This window comes from Microcaecilia unicolor, chromosome 1, assembly GCF_901765095.1.
Source record: "Microcaecilia unicolor chromosome 1, aMicUni1.1, whole genome shotgun sequence".
Classification (NCBI taxonomy): Eukaryota; Metazoa; Chordata; class Amphibia; order Gymnophiona; family Siphonopidae; genus Microcaecilia; species Microcaecilia unicolor.
The window spans coordinates 157,478,216-157,504,309 of NC_044031.1; the positions used below are offsets into that span (position 1 = coordinate 157,478,216).

The 26,094-nt window shown below is 42.6% G+C and overlaps 1 protein-coding gene across 1 annotated transcript; it reads right to left on the reverse strand.

The window, feature by feature from the left end:
* Positions 1-1,171: 1,171 nt before the first annotated feature.
* On the reverse strand, positions 1,172-23,451 carry TWISTNB (TWIST neighbor). The gene is made up of 4 exons (XM_030201604.1): positions 23,171-23,451; positions 15,135-15,276; positions 9,040-9,248; positions 1,172-1,529 (listed from the first exon to the last, which is right to left on the reverse strand). The coding sequence occupies exons 1-4, from the start codon at positions 23,434-23,436 to the stop codon at positions 1,322-1,324; spliced, it is 825 nt and encodes a 274-aa protein (XP_030057464.1). The 5' UTR covers positions 23,437-23,451; the 3' UTR covers positions 1,172-1,321.
* Positions 23,452-26,094: the final 2,643 nt, after the last annotated feature.

The following is a 26,094-nucleotide window of genomic DNA, read 5'->3' on the forward strand; positions in this document are numbered from 1 at the left end:
GAAATAAAACCACAAATGGGACAGAACGGTGTCCAGGAAATATGAAATGACCGTAAGAAAAAATGCTAAATATCCAGGTTTATAGCTATCGGGTCTCTGCAGTAGTCTGACTGTACAGACAAACAGAATGATGGTGAGACTAAAAAATCAAATCGTGCACGCTTTTCTGCCCCTTTCTGGATCTAGAGAACGTTTTTAACTCTGCCTTCCATTTTTTGTGGAGCCACAAGTCTTTTTGATAGAATGTGGTGCATTTCTTATCACATCTTGTCCTCTTTCAATTGCTCAAATGGATAACCCTTTATCTCTCCCTTATAGGATCTTGTATTTTGATTAGAGCTTTGTTTGCTAAAAAGACAACCCTTTATTCACACTACACACTGGAAACTATCACAAGGTCAGTTGTCCACAGCACTCATGCAAAATTAAAATTGGATTCTCTTATATATGTATGTATCATAAATTATATATATATATATATATGTGTGTGTGTGTGTGTGTGTGTATACATATCTATTTTGTCAATTATTGTATGCACATTTTATTATTATTTGTATTAAAGTTTTTATATATGTTTTGCAGACTCCTGAGGCAGGCACGTAAGTGCCGAAACACGGCAGCTGTGTCGAGTCATTTGATGTTCCCTTAATAAAGACTCATTGTCACATATACGTCTCCCTTGGTTTCTTGAAAGAGCCAGCCCAACCTACTCCTTTTCCTGTTGGATTGTCCTAATGTAGGGATTTAGTGTTTCTCCACTTTTTCTGGTATTTTTTCTTTTAAAGTCTAATGCCATTTCCTAAATATTTAACAAGCCGAGAAAATACACACCATTACAGAACACAAATGAAGTGTATTTCAGTCCTCCTATCCACCACTGCTGCTGCCACGCTCCCATAACAACCAGTATAGGCTTTTACTGCCCTGCCTTCAGCCACACACACACTGCTAATCATCAGATCCAAAGGGGGTTTGCAATTTCAAGACCAACTGCACTCGGCTGAGCCTGATGAACACACCACTGCCGGGTGTGTTCATAATACGTATGCCTTGTACACAAATTCAGAAAAGACTATAGGCATATAAGCACTGCTCTGGGACACACCTAAAATGAAAAAAAGTGAACACAGATTCAACCACACAGATTAACAAAAAAGAATAAAAGGTGATAAACAGTCAGAAAATATGTAAAAAACATTTTATTTCAAACTTCTTTCCTTTAAACTGTCAGAAATATGTACAATACATACCATTATATTTCAAAATTCTGTGCAGAAATAAAATATATCAGCTGTTTTTATACATGTGATTTGTCCATTCACTAATTGCGTGCCTTTTTGGCTTTAGGTTCTTGATTTGTTTCTAATAATTCACATTCTTCCTGAAGCAACTTTCGTTTACGTTTTTTGGGGCTTGTGTGGTCACTTTGGTAACCGCTGGAGTCACTTCCCTGTAGCTTCTCTTTTTTCTTTTTCTTAGGTTTTTCTGTATGTAGTCCATTTACAGCATCCTCAGCACTGACATCCGTTCTGTAGTGAGACACACACACAAAATATATATTAATAATAAAATAAAAGCTCAACTTCACAGAGTTGGGTCTCTCTCTCTCTAAAAAGCAACGCACCTTAGTAAAAAGGGCCCCCAAAATAGGTGCCATCTACTGCAGTTTAAGGTACCACAACCATATTTTAGACAGAATTGTGTTGAAACATTTACTGTTTAATTACAACTGCTAAGCGTTGTTCCTACATCACTTTGTTTTATATTTTCTTAAGACACTTTTACTCTCGTTTGAAAAGAGATGAGAAGAAAAGATACACGAACATCTCAATAAAAGTGTTGCTACACAATATGTCAGAAGAACTGAATTATTACCAAAGGTCTCGGTCTACTGCAGCAGTTCCTCTCAAGATCTGAACAAACATGAGTACAGCTTAGACTGGAATGCTGGTCTCTGCGAAGGACTGTAGTAAACATACACTAATGATGAGCTATAGCCTTCAGAGACATTGTCAAAACCAGAATGTCAGGTGGAACTGTATTTGTATATTGATATAGTATGGGACCAATTTTTAAAACAATTCACATCAAACTAAAGACTGTTCACACAACCCACAAGATTTGTACCCATTTCAAACCAAAAAAGTACACAAGCACTTTCATGCAAAGTAGCAGTCACTTGCCCTGCTTTTTTTGTGTGTGTGTGTGTAAAGTTCTGCTTGAAAAGTATGTACAAAAGTTTGAAAATGCAATTTATACAAGTGTTTTTTGTCCCCTGACCCAGGCAAGTCCCTTCCTTCACTGCCGCTATTAAGTATGAACAATTTTCAGATAGCTGGTTTACACAAGTACGTAAACTTCACACATTACAGCCTTCAGGATTGAATTCGGAGGTGGACTGGTGGTCCTTAATCTGATTGGTTAAAACAAGAGATACGTGGACCTATCAGGTTCTGAGTTGTGCTACCAGCTGTAGCTTATTTAAATGATAGCGGCAGTGGAAGACGCCGCAGCCATTTTTTTGTATGTGCAGGAGCAATTTTAGTGATGGTGAGATCGCAGCGCGATATAAGATATAACTTAGGAAGGATTGGATGTTATTAGTGTATATTTTAAAGGGAATTTTACTATTCTTTCGTTCCAGCATGCCTCTTCCCTGATGAAGACTCTCGAAACCTGGCCATGTTGGCGGAGGTTTGGCTTGGAAAAAATATCGCTGCTGAAAGTTAAGTACTAGATATTAGACAGTACCTGATACTAGTAGTTGGATTTAACATACATAAGTAGATTTGGATACAAAATCATGAAAAAAGAAAATAAATAGTAAACAAATATTGAATAGTATATTCGGGTTGATCAATGAAGAACGGAGTGTCACCGATGGAATACTGGGGAATTCCCCAGATGCTAATGGTGATCAAAGTAATCTGACGATCCCCGTTGAAGATAGAATGTGCAGTTTTGTATAAATGTGTATGCTGCCATTGATATTATCATCAAAAGTGGGAAAATGTTTAGTGTTTGAGATATGCTTTAAATTTTGAACTTTGAATTGATCTCCACACTATAAATATAAGGTCTCCTTCATTTGATTGAACATAAGAATAGCCATATTTGGTCAGACCAAATGAGGACGTTATACAGTGGGGGAAATAAGTATTTGATCCCTTGCTGATTTTGTAAGTTTGCCCACTGACAAAGACATGAGCAGCCCATAATTGAAGGGTAGGTTATTGGTAACAGTGAGAGATAGCACATCACAAATTAAATCCGGAAAATCACATTGTGGAAAGTATATGAATTTATTTGCATTCTGCAGAGGGAAATAAGTATTTGATCCCCCACCAACCAGTAAGAGATCTGGCCCCTACAGACCAGGTAGATGCTCCAAATCAACTCGTTACCTGCATGACAGACAGCTGTCGGCAATGGTCACCTGTATGAAAGACACCTGTCCACAGACTCAGTGAATCAGTCAGACTCTAACCTCTACAAAATGGCCAAGAGCAAGGAGCTGTCTAAGGATGTCAGGGACAAGATCATACACCTGCACAAGGCTGGAATGGGCTACAAAACCATCAGTAAGACGCTGGGCGAGAAGGAGACAACTGTTGGTGCCATAGTAAGAAAATGGAAGAAGTACAAAATGACTGTCAATCGACAAAGATCTGGGGCTCCACGCAAAATCTCACCTCGTGGGGTATCCTTGATCATGAGGAAGGTTAGAAATCAGCCTACAACTACAAGGGGGGAACTTGTCAATGATCTCAAGGCAGCTGGGACCACTGTCACCACGAAAACCATTGGTAACACATTACGACATAACGGATTGCAATCCTGCAGTGCCCGCAAGGTCCCCCTGCTCCAGAAGGCACATGTGACGGCCCGTCTGAAGTTTGCCAGTGAACACCTGGATGATGCCGAGAGTGATTGGGAGAAGGTGCTGTGGTCAGATGAGACAAAAATTGAGCTCTTTGGCATGAACTCAACTCGCCGTGTTTGGAGGAAGAGAAATGCTGCCTATGACCCAAAGAACACCGTCCCCACTGTCAAGCATGGAGGTGGAAATGTTATGTTTTGGGGGTGTTTCTCTGCTAAGGGCACAGGACTACTTCACCGCATCAATGGGAGAATGGATGGGGCCATGTACCGTACAATTCTGAGTGACAACCTCCTTCCCTCCGCCAGGGCCTTAAAAATGGGTCGTGGCTGGGTCTTCCAGCACGACAATGACCCAAAACATACAGCCAAGGCAACAAAGGAGTGGCTCAGGAAGAAGCACATTAGGGTCATGGAGTGGCCTAGCCAGTCACCAGACCTTAATCCCATTGAAAACTTATGGAGGGAGCTGAAGCTGCGAGTTGCCAAGCGACAGCCCAGAACTCTTAATGATTTAGAGATGATCTGCAAAGAGGAGTGGACCAAAATTCCTCCTGACATGTGTGCAAACCTCATCATCAACTACAGAAGACGTCTGACCGCTGTGCTTGCCAACAAGGGTTTTGCCACCAAGTATTAGGTCTTGTTTGCCAGAGGGATCAAATACTTATTTCCCTCTGCAGAATGCAAATAAATTCATATACTTTCCACAATGTGATTTTCCGGATTTAATTTGTGATGTGCTATCTCTCACTGTTACCAATAACCTACCCTTCAATTATGGGCTGCTCATGTCTTTGTCAGTGGGCAAACTTACAAAATCAGCAAGGGATCAAATACTTATTTCCCCCACTGTAAGGCCTTTGTATCGCTCCATGGTGGGACTGTACTTCAAATACTGTGTGCAGTTCTGGTCACTGAATCTCAAAAAAAGATATGATGGAATTAGAAAAGGCACAGAGAAGGGTGACGATAATGATAAAAAGGGATAGGACGACTTCCATCTAGGGCTCTTTAGCTTGAAGAAGAGATGGCTGAGGAGAGACATGAGAGAGGACTATAAAATAATGAGTGGAATGGAATGGGTAGACATGAATCGATTGTTTACTCTTTCTTTACTAAAATACCAGGACTAGGGGCCACGTAATGAACTACAAAGTAGTAAATTTAAAACGAATCAGAGAAAATATTTATTCACTCAACATGTAATTAAACCCTGGAATTCATTGCCAGAGAATGTAGTAAAAGCAGTTAGCTTAGCGGGGTTTAAAAAAGGTTTGGATAATTTCCTAAAAGTCAATAAGTCATTATTAAAAAGGACTTGGGGGAAAATTCACTGCTTATTTCTAGGATAAGCAGCATAACATATATTCAACTCTTTTGGGATCTTGCTAGATACTTGTGACTTGCCCTGGGATTGGTAGCATGGAATGGTGCTACTAATTGGGTTTCTGCCAAGTACTTGTGATCTGGATGGCCACTGTTGGAAACAGGATGCTGGGCTTGAAGGACCTTCGGTCTGTCCCAGTATGGCAATACTTATTTATTTATCTAGCCCAGTATGCTGCTTCCAGCAGTGGCCAACCCAGTATGGCAATACTTATGTACTTATCTAGCCCTGCATCCTGTTTCCAACCGTGGCCAATCCAGTTCACAAGTACCTGCAAGAAACCCGATTAGAAGCACCATTCCATGCTACCAATCCCACGACAAGTAGTGCTTCCCCCATGTCCATCTCAAAAACAGACTATGAACTTTTCCTCTAGGAACTTGTCCAAACCTTTTTTAAACCCAGATACACAAACTGCCGTTACCACATCTTCCGGCAACGAATTCTAGAGCTTAACTATTCTATGAGTGAAAAAATATTTACTCCTATTTGATTTAAAAGTATTCCCATGCAATTTCATAGAGTGTCCCCTGGTCTCTGTACTTTCTGAATGAGTGAAAAAGCTATTTACCTCCACCTCCACACCACTCAGGATTTTGTAGACCTCAATTGTATTTCCCCTCAGCCATCCAAGCTGAAGAGCCCTAACCTCTTTAGCCTTTCCTCATATTGGAGCAGTTCTATTCCATCTATCATTTTGGTTCCTCCGAAGAACCAGGTCCATTCTACTGTACTGAGACCCCAAAATGGGGCCCCTGCCGATCCCCCTGCATTCCCTAGGGGTCTCCTACCAAGAGGATGAGGGTTAGGGCTAAGATTAGTTCCCAAGAGGGGACCCTGTGCAGGGCCTGCTTAACCACCTGGGTCAAGTTCTGGAGCCAAAAACAAAACCCACCAAAGTCCCTGGGAACTCCCCAGCCCCCCCCCCCCCCCCCAAGAGGGACCTGGGGTAGGGAGGAAAGAAACAACCCAATAACATGGTCAGGGATTTATTCTCCCTAAGAGTGACGAGAGAGAAGGGGGGATTCCAACTGCCAATCTGCATTGGCAGGAACAATGAAAGGAATATATTCATTTGAGCTTAAGAGGGAAAGAGGGAACATGTAAAATGCTCACCAAGAGAAGAGATAGCCAGACTGAATGAGCCACATTTGCACACTATAAAATTAATCCATTATCTCTGCGTCTGGCTCTGCAGACTGATCAGTTTGTGCTGGCCAGCATGCCCTACCACATAGATGCGCAAGGGTTTGCTCGACTGCTTTGGCCCACCTTGGTCCGGGGCTCCGGCATATCGTTCCCGGCTCTCTCTGGGTGTGCCTAGAGGGAAATTCTCTACTTAGTTCTTTACAATAGCATTAGCCCCAGACAAAGGGCATAAAACTAGTCAGACCAATTTAATTATTTTTTTAAAATTTTTTGGTATATGTGGTAATGAAGTGAGCACTTTTGGAAAGCCTAGTTGCTGCAGGGGGAGCCCATGGGAAGCACACCCAAACAGGGTGAACAAGCAAGAGGGATGGGGACCTGCACCCCTTGAGCAAGGCTCCACAAGACCGAGCCAAAGCCTCTCACAGTGGCACTGTGCAACTAGGGGCTGAAGAGGCAAGCTCCCTGCTCAACCAGGTATAGTCCTGAGACTGTGACCTGGGAGTGGCCAATAGGCTTCACCATGCTGTGCGGCTGTGGACAGTTGAGTGGGGAGCTAGGCCAGGGAGAAGAGCACCATCAGCATGACCTACCACCTGCTTAGGTATAAAAAAAAAATATTGAATTGTTCCGGTGAGCACCTCTGTTTATGCTGGCATTGGCAGAATTCAGTTTTCTCTACTTCTGCCTGCTGCTAGGAAGGGATAATACCATTTCTGCAGAATGGTGGAGCTAACGCTAAGAAAAGAAAAACTGACACAGGGAATCATAAGGCTGGGGGGACAGGGGGGGCAATACACTGGTACTCAGATCCAGAGAAAGGAAGGACTGAAAAAAAGAGAGAAAAAGAAGTAGGACCAAAGGAGAAAGATGGGGATAACAAGGGGTACATAAGTAATGCCACACTGGGAAAAGACCAAGGGTCCATTGAGCCCAGCATCCTGTCCATGACAGCGGCCAATCCAGGCCAAGGGCACCTGGCAAGCTTCCCAAACGTACAAACATTCTATACATGTTATTCCTGGAATTGTGGATTTTTCCCAAGTCCATTTAGTAGTGGTTTACGGACTTGTTCTTTAGGAAACCGTCTAACCCTTTTTTTTTAAACTCTGCCAAGCTAACCACCTTCACCACGTTCTCCGGCAACGAATTCCAGAGTTTAATTATGCATTGGGTGGGAAATGGTGATCACTGTAGGTTCATCGCATGCCCCCTTGTCCTAGTATTTTTGGAAAGTGTGAACAAACGCTTCACATCCACCTGTTCCACTCCATTCATTATTTTATATACCTCTATCATGTCTCCCCTCAGCCGTCTCTTCTCCAAACTGAAAAGCCCTAGCCTCCTTAGTCTTTCTTCATATGGAAGTCGCCCCATCCCCACTATCATTTTAGTCGCCCTTCGCTGCACCTTTTCCAATTCTACTATATCTTTCTTGAGATGCGGCGACCAGAATTGAACACAATACTCAAGGTGCAGTTGCACCATGGAGCGATACAACAGCATTATAACATCCTCACACCTGTTTTCCAAACCTTTCCTAATAATACCCAACATTCTATTAGCTTTCGTAGCCGCAGCAGCACACTCAACAGAAGGTTTCGGTGTATTATCGACGACGACACCCAGATCCCTTTTTTGGTCCGTAACTCCTAACGAGGAACCTTGCATGACGTAGCTATAATTTGGGTTCTTTTTTCCCACATGCATCACCTTGCAATTGCTCACATTAAATATCATCTGCCATTTAGCCGCCCAGTCTCCCAGTCTCGTAAGGTCCTTCTGTAATTTTTCACAATCCTGTCGCGAGTTAACTACTTTGAATAACTTTGTGTCATCAGCAAATTTAATTACCTCGCTAGTTAGTCCCATCTCTAAATCATTTATAAATATATTAAAAAGCAGCGGTCCTACCACAGACCCCTGAGGAACCCCACTACCTACCCTTCTCCATTGTGAATACTGCCCATTTAATCCCACTCTCTGTTTCCTATCCTTCAGCCAGTTTTTAATCCACAATAGGACATTTCCTCCTATCCCATGACCCTCCAATTCCCTCTGTAACCAAGATCAGGAATTGAACACAATATTCGAGACGCGGTTGCACCATGGCGCGATACAAAGGCATTATAATATCCTCATTTTTGTTTTCCATTCCTTTCCTAATAATACCTAACATATTTGCTTTCTTATCTGCAGCTGCACACTGAGCAGAGGGTTTCAACATATCAACGCCTAGATCCCTTTCCTGGTCGGTGACTCCTAATGTGGAACCTTGCATTATGGAACTATAATTCAGGTTCCGCTTTCCCGCATGCATCACTTTGCACTTGTTCACATTAAACATCATCTGCCATTCAGCTGCCCAGTCTCGTAAGGTCCTCTTGTAATTTTTCACAATCCTCTTGTGATTTAACAACTTTGAATAACAGCTACTTTATTAATCTTCATTTAACCATTTGTACTTTTGGCAGGCAAACACACTGCTCCTTTGTACATTTACTCCTGACCTTTAGAATTTCAAGAATACAAACATAAGAGATACCCAATGCTTATAATGAACCAACAGAAAGAGCAAATTATGGCATGACTTTGAAAATAGTTTATATCACGATATTTACATTTCATTAATTAATTTCCCCCGAATGCAGAACACACCAACAGCATCAGAGTCTAGTTGGAACACTTCAAACTCCAATTGATCTCCAACGTTCACGCCAAAGTTCTGCCATTCCTCAACTGACATCTGAGGCGGCTTTGGTATGGAAGCGTTGAAACAGCCATGGACCAAACAGCCAATGTGAGACAAAGCCACTTTGTTGACCACACCCTAAAAACAGAAAAAGTTACCTTCAAATCTTGAGTAAGAAAATGCATAAAAAAAAACAAACAAATACATCTTGAATGGCATGGCAACTTCAGGTAAGTATGTTTTATAGTTCCAGAACTTCACCTAATTTAGGGCCCTGTTTGCTAAGGTGCGTTAGTGTTTTTTTTATGGCTACTGAAGGCATGTACAAACGCGCTTCTAACGCTGCTTTGTAAACAGGGCCCTTAGTTTAACTTAATCTAATTGCCCTTCTAGCCCACCAAATAGCCACCTAATGGGTTTGTAAAAATACATAAATATAATAATATATTAAAAATATACTTATTGGGTCAATTTTAAGCAGCAGTAGTCACTATATATTTTTTAAAATACCAGCTACAGAATTCAAAAATACGCCACATTGAGCCTGCCATGAGTGGGAAAGCCCGGGATAAGTGGTAGCGCTGAATATATGTGGGAAATGGTGATCACTGTAGGCTATAAGTACAGCAGCAATATTCAGCATGGGTAGCAAATGCACACTATAGGCATACTGTCAAGATTCAACTGCTACATTCATTTTATTTATTTATTGGGATTTATTAACAATCTTTAATAGATTCAACTATGGCAGCATACAGCAAGTACAGCTTGACAAACCACTTATAATTGTGTCAACGGCAAAACAATAGCAAAATGACCCAAGGTAAGTGTAAAATACAATCAATGAGGTAAACTTGGAGATAGACATATTAAATCCGAGTAGCAGCAAGTATCAAAAGCACAGCAGAACATTTATATAACAGAAAATGATAATATGGCAGAAAACAAATGATACACTGTAACAGGTTGCATGGAAGAATAAAATGCTCACATAGCATGATACAAGTGAAATACCTTAATAAGTACACATTAGAACATTCAAATTGCATACAAGGATGTTCATCATGTCAGTATAATTCAATGAAATATCTTCACAGGCAGCCAAGGCAGCCAAGAGAAATCCTATTAATAAAAAAGATGGGTAGGACAAAGTCATTGGGATAAATAAATGGGTGGTTACAAGGAAGGCACATTATATGTACAGTTGAATAAGGTATGTGCAACTGTTCTTAGTTACAAAATGTGCAGTAAGCTAGTACAGATGTTGAGCAAGTAGATAGTCAGGTCACCATACGTATTAAAGGCTTGGGAGAAGAGACAGCCTTTCACCTGATTTCTGAAGTAGAGATAGTCTCAAGTTAGATGTAACCTATCTGGGAGTGGGTTCCAGAGTGTGTGGGTTCCTCCTGAGGCTCACTGGCAGGTACCAACCACGTGATGCAAATTTTTTTGACAAGAGTACAGATAGTGGTGATGCTCTTTGAGAGGACTTTAAAAGCCTCAAAAGGTGTGTAGAGGAATAATTTACTCTTTAGTACTCTGACCCATTTTGTTAGAGGACCTTGAAAAGAAAAGAGAGTTTTAAATCTGGGCATGTAAGGTACTGGCAGCCGGTGCTGTATTTGCAGGAAGGGTGTGATGTGGTCTCACTGCTTGTGCAGCAGCATTCTGAATTAGTTGGAGCTGGTTCAAACTTTTTCATTTGACCAATGTAAAGGAGTGTTTAGTCGTGACATCATCAAGCATGGCCCACTATGATCAGACTCATCAAACATATAAATGGCGAGTGGCGTACTCACTTGCAAATGCGCAGTAGAGAGCATGTCCTCAACATTCTGCACATGCGTTAAAGCTCCCCTCGCGTGGCGTTAGCATAACAAACGACAAAAAGCAAAATGATGCTGGGCGGAGTCGCAAAGACAAGCACAGGAATGATATCCAATGAACAGTAGCGCGACGTCAATGGGCGGAGCCGCGGCGACGAATTGAACAACGAAAACCAATGTGCAGAGGCTCAATGATTGTGGGCGGAGCAACTGTGGCTACGTGCACAACGAAAACCAATCTGCAGAGGCGCAACGAACGTGGGCGGAGCAACTACGGCGACTTGCAGTCACTTAACCAATGGGCAGAAGCTCAAACATCAGGGGAGGAGCCAAGACACAAAACCAATGGGCAGAGGCTCAACGATTGTGGGCGAAGCAACTGCGGCGACGTCAGAAAACATAACCAATGGCCAGAAGCGCAAAAAAAATCCGGGGATCAGCCAATTTGAAGACTTGGGCGATGAGACACTTAGGAAGGAGAGAAGACAACCAACACAGGAACGGCGAGAGCGAGACAGCAGAAGGGGCGGAACAACAACAAGAACATGATTCCAAGAGGGAGGGGGGGGGGGGGCCGACGGGAGCTCAACTGATCTGCTTGCTGCGTTTTGATGTAAGTTCAATAGCGATGACAGTGCCCGGGCCGGGTTGAGGGGGGGCGGCAGCGACTCCGGGTGGGGGAAGCAGTAGCAGTGACCTCGGGGGGGGGGGGGGGGCCAGGGGAGGGAGCCTTGGAAAAACCCCATACTAGCCCATTTTAACGGGCTCAACGGCTAGTCTTTTCAATATATGGTAATGAGTCTAGCAGTATCCCTACATTCCTAGCCTGTGATTTTAGGGCAAGTTCATATTTTCCAAATGATATTCTGAAGTCAAATGCCCATCCTCTTGTGTTAGGAATCCAAAGAATTATATTTACTTATAAAATAAAATCTCCGTTTTGCTTGGGTTCAGGCAGAGTATGTAGAATTTTGCCCAAACCTGATGTACTGGCAGACAGTCAATTTAATCAAAGCTGTGGGTGAATCTGTATAAGTGGATATGAGTAACTGTACATCAACGGCAGAGAAATATAATTTGTGTGGCCATCAACCGAAGCAGCTCAGCTAAAGGCTTGAGGCAGATATTAAATAAAATGTTAACAGTATGGACCCCTGTAGTACCCCCCTGTTCAGTGCCCAAGGTGATGATTTGCTGTTGCTGAAAAGAACCGATTGCTGTCTGTCCAACAGACAGAATTTGAATTCATGAAGATACTGTGCCACTAACACCTGTTTTCCATCAGCCATTAAGCATGTTGTTGGCAGCTGCTCTTTCACATGGGAGGAGCTAATTTTAGTGGCCCCTTTAATGACTCTAATTGCTAGCTCTACTATGTTTGCTGGGCAGGGGTCATTGGGCACGGTGTCAGCCACAGGCTTTTCAAGACTTTCCGAGCTGCCTTTGTTACCTGGTTGAATAATTCCCAGATGGCTGGGGGGGGGGGGGGGGGGGGGGGTTATTTGCTTAATGAAACTGCCAGGAGGTTCTAATAGAGACCTTAAATTATGCTGGAAAAGTATGCTGCAAAATCGCCACTGGCCAATTGTGACTGGGAAAGCTGGTTCTGTTTCTCAAAGCTGTTCGGTACGTTGGTAGAAATACTGTTAAGGCCAGTTGGTACATTGCCATGTGTGTCCTGCGGTTTAGCCTGTCTTCATCTAGGTGAGATTTATGCCATTTTCTTTCCAGGTTCCATCCTTGATGCTTAAGGACTTGCAGTTCTGGGGAAAGCCAAGGGGAGCGTTTGTGCATAGAGGACAGGGCAATCTTTTCTAGGGCTGGATTTTTTTGATAAAACCATCACTAGGTATGTATTCCAGATGACAACGTGTTCTAACACTGTCTTTTCATCCAGATGGGAGCAGGATAAATTCTCCAGAAAACTCTTGTCAGATTTCTCATGTTTCAAATTTCCTTCCTAACTCTAGTCAGGCCTTTCTGTTTCAGGTAGTCCTTAACAGAAATTATTATTGAAAATCTGTCCATGATAGGGTGCTATCTTATAACCAAAAAACTTGTCGTCTCTACAGAAAAAAGGAAAAGGGCACTATTCTGATAATGCAAACTTTAAATAAATGAGCCTCAACTGCCTAAGATTGTGTACAGGTACATGACCTGCACTAACTTTCCACAGTCTTAATTAGGCTTCTATCACAGGCTCAATCAAGTGAGGTGCAAAAACAGCAGTGAAACAACTCCCCTCAATATTTCAAGAGAGAAAAATCCACCACTCAAAAAAAGCTACCCCACTGATTCAATAATGACAACCACGTGTTTAACATACCAGAATAGTGTCCTCTTAACTCAATCTAAAAATTATGTCAAATGTACATGTAATATCAGTTCCAAGGATAGAAGGGCATACCTAACACAAACATTTATCTGACGGAAAATCTTCTACTTATCCAAACACGTCTTCCTTTAAAAGTTAGGAGCCGCCACTTGCAAATCCTGTACCATGACAAGGACATCCTGTTTCGTGACCCGCTTCAGAAGGAACTTCACGTTATCCTTGGAACTAATATTACATGTACATTTGACATAATTTTTAAATTGTGGACTGTGCATAGCCAAAATATTTAAAGCCTCTATAAACTAACCTCACCTGCAGAAACAAATAAAACAAATATTCAACTAGGAAAACTATATCTTCACTTTATCCATAAGAAAATCTTCTAAATTAATAGGGTCCAGAAAGATATATGACCGGCATTTAGATGGAAATTGAAAAGGAAAAAAAAAAAAGACGCTCCTGCAGCTAAAACTTTACGTTCCATCATTGTTTTAATGAAGAACTGCTATTAATCTGATCGCATGCCACATTGTGTGTGTGTGTGTGTGTTCTGTTTTGTCTCCACTGTTTTGGTTTCTTTGATAAAAATATACTGCCACCACGGCTTACATAATCTCTACCCCTTCCCCCCCACCACCACTGTGTACTAAGTCTCCTGTGGTAATTCAATACAGAATGGAAATTCTACGAGAAGGGCTGGGATTTTTCAGACTTCTCAGAGAATCATGACAAGCAAGTGGTCTGCTTATACACAAAGGCCACAAGTCTGGAACTAGGTGCTTAGGTAAGGCCAGCAGAGAGAGCACCTGGAGAGGAAATTTTGCCTTTTGTTGTTGTTGTTTTATTTCTTTAACACCAAGGACCATCCTATGAATTCTCCACAGCACTGCCTGCCCCAAGCAAGCCAGAGGAATAACAATTTGTAAATTAAATCTAACCTTTGAATGGCTCACCTGCCACAAAGCAACCAGACTGTTTTTCCAAATTCCAATGTCTTCCACTAATGAATTCATTCTGGACAGATTACATACCTCAAGATAATTATACATGTGCACAATGCACTACTTTTCATGTACTAATTTCATGCTTTAAATGAATAAACCTCAAAAGCTCTTTCAAGTAAATGCTGCTACTTCCTTTCACAAGCATGGAAAATTTAACAATGCAAAATAACAAGCCTTCATAATAACTCATTTTGGATACTTCACACCAAGTGACTCCACAATGTTGTACTTCTATAGCATACTGCTACTTCTGATATTTACACATGTGGGGAGAGAAAGAAACCGATTTCTTCCCCCACCCCCAACCAGAATTTTGACTTCTATAAATGTTACAAAACCTTGACTTGAAGGAACAACACAGCAGAGATATATAACCCTGGTCCACGAAAGCTACAAATAGGCTAAGCTACATAAAATCACCGGGCTCTCAGACCAAATATACACATATGTGAATGAAGAATACTTGTAGGTCTCTGGAAAACCAGGCCTATTTCCAGCCCTCACGTACCAGGGCAGTTCACCTCTGATGCAAAATAGTAAACAGCTTCCTCCTGCTTTTGGGAAAATTCACCTTAATGGCACTAACAGCAGCAGCAGTTAATCAATGATACCAGTACATATCCACTGCTCTTTTTCCCCAAGGCTGGACATGCACCTTTGCTCTTCTGTTACTGCAGCACACAACAGACTCTCTCAGCCATAGCAGATAACCCTCTTCAGAGTAAGGTCATTGGCAGCTTGGGCTCAGAACTGATAGTTTTGTATTCACCTGCAGTCTTCCCCTTTAATGCACATTACCAGATCACAACAATAAAGAAAAGTAGATAGCAACCCACTGCTGAGAAAAGTCTTGACTCACCACAAGCTTGTGACCTTTCTTAGGGCGAAAGATGACAAAATCTGCTTCAATATTGAGATGAATATAGCCTTGATCGTCGTAAATATCCCCCAGCTCGCCCACTATTTTGACATTGTCGTAAGCAACTGGAACACCTTTAAGTCTACGCAGTTTGAAAGAAATATATAAACTTTAACATTGAAAATGTTTCAAAACATTTCATTAAAACTTCAAATATGCTATAAATTTGTTCTTCTCCCACACTCCACCCAAAGAAACCATTTCTTACAGCATACTCTACAGTTTTAACATATAGCATTGTATCAGAACGTTTGCAGTTTACTTTAATAGCACAAAAAACACTTCCAAGTATCCTCAGCAGACTGCAGCACACATCTGGATTTAGATTTGATTACTCTCCTTTCCAAGCAGCCCAAGGTCAATTATAATTCAGGTATAGTAAGTACTCTTTTTCCCACAAGGGCTTACATTAAATTTACACCTGAGGCAATAGAGAATGAAATGACTTGCCCAATGATACAAGCATCAGCAGGAGCAGCAAGACTTGAATATGAGCAGAACAAAGTAATGCATGCAGGAACCCAAACTATAGCTACATGATCCAAGGTTCCATGTTGAAATCCTCTGCTCAGTGCACAGCGGCGGCTAAGAAGCAAAGAGAGTTTTAGGAATTATTAGAAAAGGAATGGAGAAGAAAACAGAAAATATTGCGTGCAGTTCTGGTCACTGCATCTCAAAAAAAGTTATAGCAGAATTAGAAAAAGTAGAGAGAAGGGTGACAAAAATAAAGAGAATGGGATGACTTCCCTATGAGGAAAACCTAGGGCTCGTCAGCTTGGAGAAGAGATGGCTGAGGGGAGATATGACAGAAGTCTATACTAAGTGAAATGGGACAGGTAGATGTAATCACTAGTTTACTCTTTCTAAAACTACATGGACTAGGGGAAACTAAGTAGTAGTGGAGGAGTGGCCTAGTGGTTAGGGTGGTGGACTTTGGTCTTGGGGAACTGAGTTCGATTCCCACTTCAGGCACAGGCAGCTCCTTGTGACTCTGGGCAAGTCACTTAACCCTCCACTGCCCCTGTAAGCCGCATTGAGCCTGCCATGAGTGGGAAAGCGCGGGGTACAAATGTAACAAAAAAACAAACTGGAGAAGATATTTCTTCACACAATGTGTAATTAAACTCGGGAATCTGCTGCCAGAGAATTTGGTAAAAATAGTTAGTTTAGAAAGGTTTAAAAAAATGGTCTGGACAAGTTCCTAAAATTAAAGTCCATAAGCCATTAAGATGGACTTGAGAAAATCCATTGTTAACTCCTGGGATAAAGCAACATAAAATCTACTTAACTCTTTTGGATCTTGCCAAATACTTGTGAACTGGATTGGCCATGCTTGCAAACAGGATACTGGGCTTGATGGACCGTCTGTCCCAGTATAGCAATACTTTTGTTCTTATGAACCATAACCTGTTGCTTTTACCACCAGACCGCTCGTCCACTTCACCGGTTTCAGGTCCCAGCACAAGCATCTGAGGTACACTATCAGAGAACGCTTTACTACTAGTGCAGGCAGAAAATGGCCAACACAGCAAAAGAAGCGTAAAATGGAAAGTCAGAGAAATGGATCAACTCTTACAACTGAGAACACACCAGCATCATCATTTTCAAAAATCATTTATAAATGTGCTAGAAATTATTCACCCAATGTCCATAAAAAACTACTAAAAAAAAGGTAAATTGCACTTATCTTGAATAAAGCCACTGCTTTCAAGTTTCAGGTTCCAAGTTCCAACATGGCCCATGTTTTGCCAATAACTTTCTCAGTAAAACCCAATATAAACACCACTTGTCAAGTTATATATACAGTAGTATCCTTCATTCAATTTTCAACCGGCAGAAAATGCCAGCATGATAGGGCAATGGGGGGTAGAAAGCAAGCAATCCTAGGTGATAGCTAGATGGCGGTTAAGAATGAGCAAGCCTGGGTGATGACAGGAATTGGGGGAGGGAGAGAGAGTGTGTGTGACTGAGCCTGGGTGAGAAGAGGATGAGGAGGAACAGAGAGTGAGCTTGGGTGACGACAGGAGAGGGGGAGACAGCAAGTGTGAGTGGGCCTGGGTGACAAGAGGATGGGGGGGATGACAGAGTGAGCCTGAATGACCACAGGATGGAAGGAAAATAGAACAGGGAAGCCTGGGTGACAACAGGGCATGGAGAAAGAGCGAACAAGATTGGGTGATGACAAGTTGGGGGAGGGGAGAAAGCAAGTGAGACTAGGTAACAAAGCTGACGGGGAAGGAGGGGGGAAGACAGCACAAGACTGGATAATGACAGAACAGAGGAGGAAAGACAGCAAGCAAATCTGGGGGGAAACAGAAAGTGAGCAAGCGAATCTCCCTGATGACAGGATTTAGGGAGATAGCAAGCGAGGCTGGGTGATGACAGGGCAGGAGAGAAAGCACAAGTGAGAGTGGGTAATAGGACAAGGGGAGTGAGACTGGATAATGACAGGGCTGGAGAGGTGGAAGGGGAAGACTCACAATGATCTGACAAGATTTTCCCCTTCTGATTGCCCCTATTATTGCATAGGTTACACTGAATGGTGACACAGAAATGATGGCAGATAAAGACCTGCACAATCCATCCAGTCTGCCCAACAAGGTAGCCAGAGTGACGCTCACCACTCTGTGTGGGACCCAGTTACCCAGGCTTAAATGCTGGTTGTCAAGTCTCCACCATGCCAACCATACAGGCAGCCAAACACGATGGGGATGATATGTGGTTATATTGCTGAAAGTATTCAACTTATCAGTCAAGATGTCTTCCCCTCTCCTCCAAGCTACACAGCACCCTCACTCGCAGTGTGCGACAATAAACAGATCAACACCGGAGTTGTTGAAGCTTCACCTATGTTTTGCCATTTGCAGGACACACACTGTAGAAGTCTGTCCGGCATCGGCCTCAGTTCCCACTACTCTTACCCTACCTAGATAACACCTTAAGAGTAAAAAACTTGCATCAGGCGTGGATGCTGTTTAAAAACACCATCCTGGAGGTTCAGGACAAATATATTCCACGTATTAGAAAAAAGGGAAAAAAGACTAAACGTCAGCCGGCGTGGCTAAACAGTAAGATAAAGGAAATCATTAGAGCCAAAAAACAATCCTTCAGAAAGTGGAGAAGAGAACCAACTGAAAGTAACAGGATAGACCATAAGGAATGCCAAGCCAAATGCAAAGCGGAGATAAGGAGGGCAAAAAAGGACTTTGAGACGAAATTAGCGTTGGAAGCAAAAATACATAGTAAAAATTTTTTTAGATACATTAAAAGCAGGAAACCGGCCAAAGAGTCGGTTGGGCCGCTGGACGAAAATGGTGTTAAAGGGGCGATCAAGGAGGACAAAGCCGTAGCGGAGAAATTAAATGAATTCTTTGCTTCGGTCTTCACCGAGGAGGATTTGGGGGGGACACCGGTGCCGGAAAGAATATTTGAAGCGGGGGAGTCGGAGAAACTAAACAAATTCTCTGTAACCTTGGAGGATGTAATGGGTCAGTTCAGCAAGCTGAAGAGTAGTAAATCACCGGGACCTGATGGTATTCATCCCAGAGTATTAATAGAACTAAAAAATGAACTTGCGGAGCTACTGTTAGAAATATGCAATCTGTCCCTAAAATCGAGTGTAGTACCGGAAGACTGGAGGGTAGCCAATGTTACTCCGATTTTTAAGAAGGGTTCCAGAGGAGATCCGGGAAATTATAGACCGGTGAGTCTGACGTCGGTGCCGGGCAAGATGGTGGAGGCTATTATTAAGAATAAAATTGCAGAGCATATACAAAAACATGGACTGATGAGACAAAGTCAGCACGGATTTAGTGAAGGGAAGTCTTGCCTCACCAATCTAATGCATTTTTTTGAGGGGGTAAGCAAACATGTGGACAATGGGGAGCCGGTTGACATTGTATATCTGGATTTTCAGAAGGCGTTTGACAAAGTGCCGCACGAAAGACTCCTGAAGAAATTGCAGAGTCATGGAATCGGAGGTAGGGTATTATTATGGATTAAGAACTGGTTGAAAGATAGGAAGCAGAGAGTAGGATTGCGTGGCCAGTATTCTCAGTGGAGGAGGGTAGTTAGTGGGGTCCCGCAGGGGTCTGTGCTGGGTCCGTTGCTTTTTAATGTATTTATAAATGACCTAGAGATGGGAATAACTAGTGAGGTAATTAAATTCGCCGATGACACAAAATTATTCAGGGTCGTCAAGTCGCAGGAGGAATGTGAACGATTACAGGAGGACCTTGCGAGACTGGGAGAATGGGCGTGCAAGTGGCAGATGAAGTTCAATGTTGACAAGTGCAAAGTGATGCATGTGGGTAAGAGGAACCCGAATTATAGCTATGTCTTGCAAGGTTCCGCGTTAGGAGTTACGGATCAAGAAAGGGATCTGGGTGTCGTCGTCGATGATACGCTGAAACCTTCTGCTCAGTGTGCTGCTGCGGCTAGGAAAGCGAATAGAATGTTGGGTGTTATTAGGAAGGGTATGGAGTCCAGGTGTGCGGATGTTATAATGCCGTTGTATCGCTCCATGGTGCGACCGCACCTGGAGTATTGTGTTCAGTACTGGTCTCCGTATCTCAAAAAAGATATAGTAGAATTGGAAAAAGTACAGCGAAGGGCGACGAAAATGATAGTGGGGATGGGACGACTTTCCTATGAAGAGAGGCTGAGAAGGCTAGGGCTTTTCAGCTTGGAGAAGAGACGGCTGAGGGGAGATATGATAGAAGTGTATAAAATAATGAGTGGAATGGATCGGGTGGATGTGAAGCGACTGTTCACGCTATCCAATAATACTAGGACTAGAGGGCATGAGTTGAAGCTACAGTGTGGTAAATTTAAATCGAATCGGAGAAAATTTTTCTTCACCCAACGTGTAATTAGACTCTGGAATTCGTTGCCGGAGAACGTGGTACGGGCGGTTAGCTTGACGGAGTTTAAAAAGGGGTTAGATAGATTCCTAAAGGATAAGTCCATAGACCGCTATTAAATGGACTTGGAAAAATTCCGCATTTTTAGGTATAACTTGTCTGGAATGTTTTTACGTTTGGGGAGCGTGCCAGGTGCCCTTGACCTGGATTGGCCACTGTCGGTGACAGGATGCTGGGCTAGATGGACCTTTGGTCTTTCCCAGTATGGCACTACTTATGTACTTATGTAATGTTGTGTTTCCATCCAATTTCTATTTAGGCATCCCATGTCATTCCCATGCTTTTTGAATTTGCTCACCGTTTTTGACTCTGCCACCTCCCCTAGAAGGGTGTTCCAGGCATCTACTACCCTCTCTGTGAAAAAGTATTTCCTGATGTTACCCCTGAAGTCTACCTTCCTGCAATCTCCATTCATGTCATCTAGTTCTACTGCCCCTACATCTCTGGAAGAGGTTTGTTTGAATATTAATACCTTTCAAGTACTGATCTTTAACAAACTGTAATATTAGACAAAGAGAACCAGAGTACACACAATTGAAAGTCACACCTGAATGATTCCCAAGCCTTCTGGGACGTTCTATGGACAGATGAGTCAAAGTGGAACTCTTTGGACAATACAAATCACATTATGTCCAGGAGAAAGCAAATGCAGTATTCCACAGTAAGAAAAGCATACCAACACTCAAACATGGTGATGGTAGTGTGATGGTGTGGGGATGCTTTGCTACCTCAAGACCTGGAAAACTTGTCAAAATTGAAGGAACCATGAATTCTGACTGTACCAGAAAATTCTTAATGAGAATGTTCAGTCATTCCGTGAGCTGGAGCTGAAGCAATTGGGTTACGCAGCAAAAGGCTGACATTTTGGAATGACCCAAAGTCCTGACTTAAACTCAACAGAGATGCAGGGCCAAAGCATGAAAAGAACAATTCATGCATGAGAACCTATGAACCTAGCAGATTGTGCACTAATGTAGTCAACAGCATGCAGTAACTAATAGGATTTAATGCAGGAGCACTTAGTGACTCCTATAAAAGAGGTGCTAAGTAATCCAGTTAGTGTGTGTTACCTAGAACATATAAGCAAGATGTTTTCACACCCATGCCTTCTCCCAGAAAACTTCCTTAAGACGCATGCTAACAGGAATTTTAGCACAGAACACCTTAACACTGTCATGCGTTAATGATTTAAAAACTGTTTTATATGTTTACTCAGGTTCCCTTTGTCTGATACAATATTACAATAGGTTTAAAGGGGAATTCTGTTTTACATCACTGGAGTGAAAGGGAAAGTAGATGACATGGACAGGCCGACTGGATAGGCCATATGGTCTTTATCTACCTACATTTTTCTGTTTCTATGGACTAGATTTACTAAGCTCACTTTTTCTCTTACATGTGGAATGGATAAACAACTGTAGCAAATCAAGTCCTAAAACTGCTAATTTTTATTCTACTTATGTACAATATTGAGTTCACTGATAGCACTATAAGAAGCCCTACTAGCTGCACTAATCTTGCAGAAAACTGAATGCCTGGTAAGCTGGGACACATTTTATTGAACCCATGAAACAATTATCCAAAGATGACACTGCACAGATCCTTTCTAAACACATGAAGAGCTGTGAGGTCTTAAAAGCTATCTGGATATATATATCCAATTGCAGGGTCCAAACAAACTAATATCTAGCAAATCTACCAAGCTATTGAGGTCCATAATGGAGACTGATTTTTGTCAGTCCTTGTTCTGAACTTCTAAACCAATGCAGTGTGACATTTGTAGTCCCTGACTATAGCCATTGAACTCCATGCTGTGAGTCCCATAGTACACCGTGGTCGATTCAGTTGCAGGAAATCCAGGAACATACTAAAATCTGTTTTCTGGAACTGGATTACTTTGTAGCTCTGCTTTAGTTGTTAAAGCTGGGGTAAAATGTTGGGTCCAGTCTATTACAGGGGTGTCCAACCTCAGCTCTCTCTCCAGCTGGTTTTCAGGATTTCCATAATGAATATGCATGAGATCTATTTGCATACAATGGAGGCAGTGTATATTCATTGGGGATATCTTGAACACCTGACTGGATTGCAGCCCTCAAGAACCAAGATTGGACACCCCTGGTCTATAGCTATAGTGCCCTACCCCATTCCACTGTCTATGTGTTCAATGTTAGGTATTACACACAGGGCAGAGTGAGAGTGGTCTGGGACCCGGCCACCGCCTGACACCCCTCAAACAGCTCAGCTGACGCACCCGCTGCCCCGCTCCTACCTGAAGGGCCCTAGTGGTCTCTGCGGGGGGGGGGGGGGGGGGGGGGGGGGGGGGGGGGGGGGGAGAATATTCTTTCCTGCCCACTGCACTGCCTCTATTCCTCCTGCGGGCGCCATATTTTCAAAATGGCGGCCAAGACTTCCCACAGTAGTCTTGCAGGTCTTGGCACTCTCGCATGACTTCCAGAGTTTTGGCTGCCATTTTTAAAGTACGGTGGTGCCGGGCAGGGGAAGTAGCGGAACCACAATGGACAGGAAAGCGCACGTTTCTTCCCTCTCTCCTCTCCTCCTTCCCCCCCTCCCCCTCCCCCTCGCGCGGAGGCCACTGTAGTGTGCAGCAGGCATTAAGGTAGGACCGGGGAGGGCTGTAGTAGGCAGGGCATCTGGTAAGTCTCTGGGCACCACCCGGTTGCCTGAATGGTCAGTCCGCCGCTATTACACAATCACAGTAGCCTGCTAGGTCCATCTTTTCCATACATGCTGATCCAGTCCTGGTTTTGTACCACTAATGGGGGTCTTTTACTAAAGATTAGCATGTTATCTGCAGCAGGGCCCATAGGAATAAAGTAGGCCCTGCTACAGATAACTCGAGCTAATCTTTAGTCAAAAAGTTCCGCCTTTTACTGTTATTTTAAAAGGAAATCTACACGCGGATCTCACATACCAATGCTGTAAAAAAAAAAAAAGGCCTGGATCAGCCTACCAGCCCAGGATAATGGAATGTACTTCCCTCTTCCCACCCGGATCCATGCTTGCAATATAACGGAGGGCGCTCTCCCACCATACCCTTCTGAGTAGCGCAGCAATTCCGCATCCAACTCTTGCCGCACACCCGTCCTCTTGGTGTGCAGGTGCCGAGGCGGCAGCGCCAGGTGGCGACGGTGCCTGTGTAACACCAGACACGAACCTCGATGACTCAGCAAGGTACAGGCGGCCGCGAAAGACGGCACTTCCACACTTTGCGGCAGAAGCCCCCCAGTCAGCCGCGCTGTGCCCGGGCCTCGGCTATCCTCCGCAGGCTCTGTTCCGTTAGCCATGACACTTTCCTGCATGACGTCATTCGAACGCGACTCATCCACAGTCTAGTGTACGGAGGAGAATCGACGTTTTATGACGCACGTGACGTCCGCTCTCGCCTTGGTTTCCTACAAGGTTTAATAGATAGGAGTGGAAGTAGGCTGTAGGCAAGGAAGCCAAATTGGGTAATCTCTGTTTCTACTCCCCCCGCGCAGCCGTCATTGCCATACACTCAAAACAAAGCATGCAAACCTACGACGAGCTCCTGTATCCATGTTGTCGTGCTTTGTTGCTGGTCCTTCTAACAAGTCTAAAACTGTTAAAGTTGGACAGGCAGTGTCTTAAAAGGTGGAGGAGAAAAGAAATAACAATTGAATATCACTAAAGCAGCTTCAAAAATTATTTTAGGTGGTAGAAACAGCATTTATAAACTCTGTAGTTTGTGCTCATTTTTCTTCACTGTTCTTCTATACAATACAGATTTGCAGATTTCAGTGAAGATATCCTGTTTCCTAAATGGGTTCTTAACTGTTGTTGTAATCTGCCTTGGGAAGCCTGATTGGGGCACATGAAATCACGTCTTCATCTGTTTTGTAGATGTTTACCAGATACAAAAATGGATTATTCTGTTTTTTGAACATGTTTCAGGGGCAAGTGGTTTTATAAGTCAAAATAAAAATAAATATTTTGTTTCATGCAGATATCTTTTGTTTAAACATAAATGGGCTATAAGCCCCTAATGCAGTCCATTGCTTTTCTTATATTTTGTTCTTGTGATGACTTATACTGTGCCAAAACTGAAAACTCTTATCTCTATCTGGCTGACAATAAAAGGCGCCCATTGTGAACACTATCCACCCTAAAAGATTGTTTTGTGGCTGTACATGAGGAATTGTGATATTGAATAAATAAGTGCATGTTTGTGTCCCTAGTCATGCATCCTAAGTTTATATAATCCTTTCAAGAAATCCAATTAAATCAGTTTAACTTATTAGTGGAACATAACCATAGATGCATGGTATGGTTGCATTTTCAATATGGTAATACTAGGGCTCAGCTAAGGAACAGGTTATTTTGAGTTAGTCTTCACTGGACCAAACTTGATTTCCTTGTGCCATCACTATCCAGCAGATAGGCAGTGTCTTAAAAAGTGGAGAATAAAGGATTGATTTTTATTTTTTACATTTATATCACACATTATCCCAAGCAAAGTCGGGTTCAATGTGGCTTACTTTTGAAAAAACAGTGAGACAGAATAATAGAATTCAGTTATATCATGGGAACAAATAGACGGATATGTCTAAAACATTTAACAAAGTTGAGATTAGCATATATACCCAACTGGGCATTTAAAAGTTTGTCCTTGAGTGAATGATACCACATGTTCAGAAATCATAGCCATAAGTATAGGCAGTTATTCAAAGATTATCACATGCACACACCAGAACAGGTATCCACCACATTGGAAAAGTAAACAACAACTTCTACAGAGTACATCCAAAATTTAATTTTTATTTCCTTATTTCCATCTTCCAAAATTCCAGATAGCAGATGTACAGATCAGCAGGACCCAAAGCACTCCAAAACAAGTAAAGTCAGAAACAGCACAGTTTTTTAACCTAATTGTTCACCCACCCTTAGGAGTCACCTTTGGGTTTAAAAAGCAAATCATGTATATGTAAGGTCTGGGTAAACAAATTAAAACAATCAACAAGTGCTGGGAAGCTGCATTGCCAATGTGATGGTGTCGTGCTAGAACACCAAGGCCCCACTCTTTTTCAGCTGCAGGAAAGAGGCAGAAGCATCTGAGATAGATATGCTGTTGCAGCCATGGCTGAAGCAGGAGCCCCCAGTTTGTCTTTGGCTGGATACTGATTATGTTGCAGAGGGTTCCCTCTTATGGATCCAGTTTTCCTGCATATGTGTATTTTCTGGGTGTCTCAGCTTTGGCAGGGGCATACTGACAAGTTTGAGGCTTCAACACTCCTTATACTAGTAATGTCACTGGAAAGTTACATAAGCATCACCATACTGGGAAAGATCAAAGGTTCATCAAGCCCAGTATCCTGATTCCAACAGTAGTCAGTCAAGATCACAGGCACCTGGCAAGATCCTAAAAGAGTAAACCAGATTTTATGCTGCTTATTCCAGGAATGAGCAGTGGATTTCCCCAAGTCCACCTTAATAATGGACATTTTACACTGCAGTTCATCCAAATAGCAGGGGTGTGTGTTGTAGGCATGTTTAGGACGGGCCCAGACTTAGGACATCTTTCAGTATCAATTGAATGGGAAGAAGTGTCCAATGCATAAAAGAAGGACATTTTTATCTAGACCTGTTTCAATCACATCCAGGATACAAAGGGGTGCCCTGATTGAGCAGCTGACCACTGGAGGGACCCCTCCTTAATATTCCAGTGGTTACTGACCACTTCCACCCCCCCACCCCACACCCCCTCCAAGAAGTAAAAGTGACAGTGGTTACCAGGGTCTATGACAGCTTCAAGTATTATGACCAAGTCCCAAGAATCTCTTTGAAAACTCTCAAAACCTCTAGAATGAAAGGTGTTGTAGGTTTCCCAGTTATTTACAACTATCACATTTATTTATTTATTTATTTATTACATTTGTATCCCACATTATCCCACCTATTTGCAGGCTCGATGTGACTTACAGAGACCTGTTATGGCGTCG

Coding starts and splice junctions, on each gene's coding strand:
- TWISTNB (XM_030201604.1), bottom strand. CDS start 23,436: ATGCAGGAAAGTGTCATGGCTAACGGAACAGAGCCTGCGGAGGATAGC. Junction 15,277..23,170: donor TTGCTGCGCTACTCAGAAGG/GTATGGTGGGAG, acceptor CAAACTGCGTAG/ACTTAAAGGTGTTCCAGTTG. Junction 1,530..9,039: donor GGGAAATTAATTAATGAAAT/GTAAATATCGTG, acceptor GTCTCACTACAG/AACGGATGTCAGTGCTGAGG.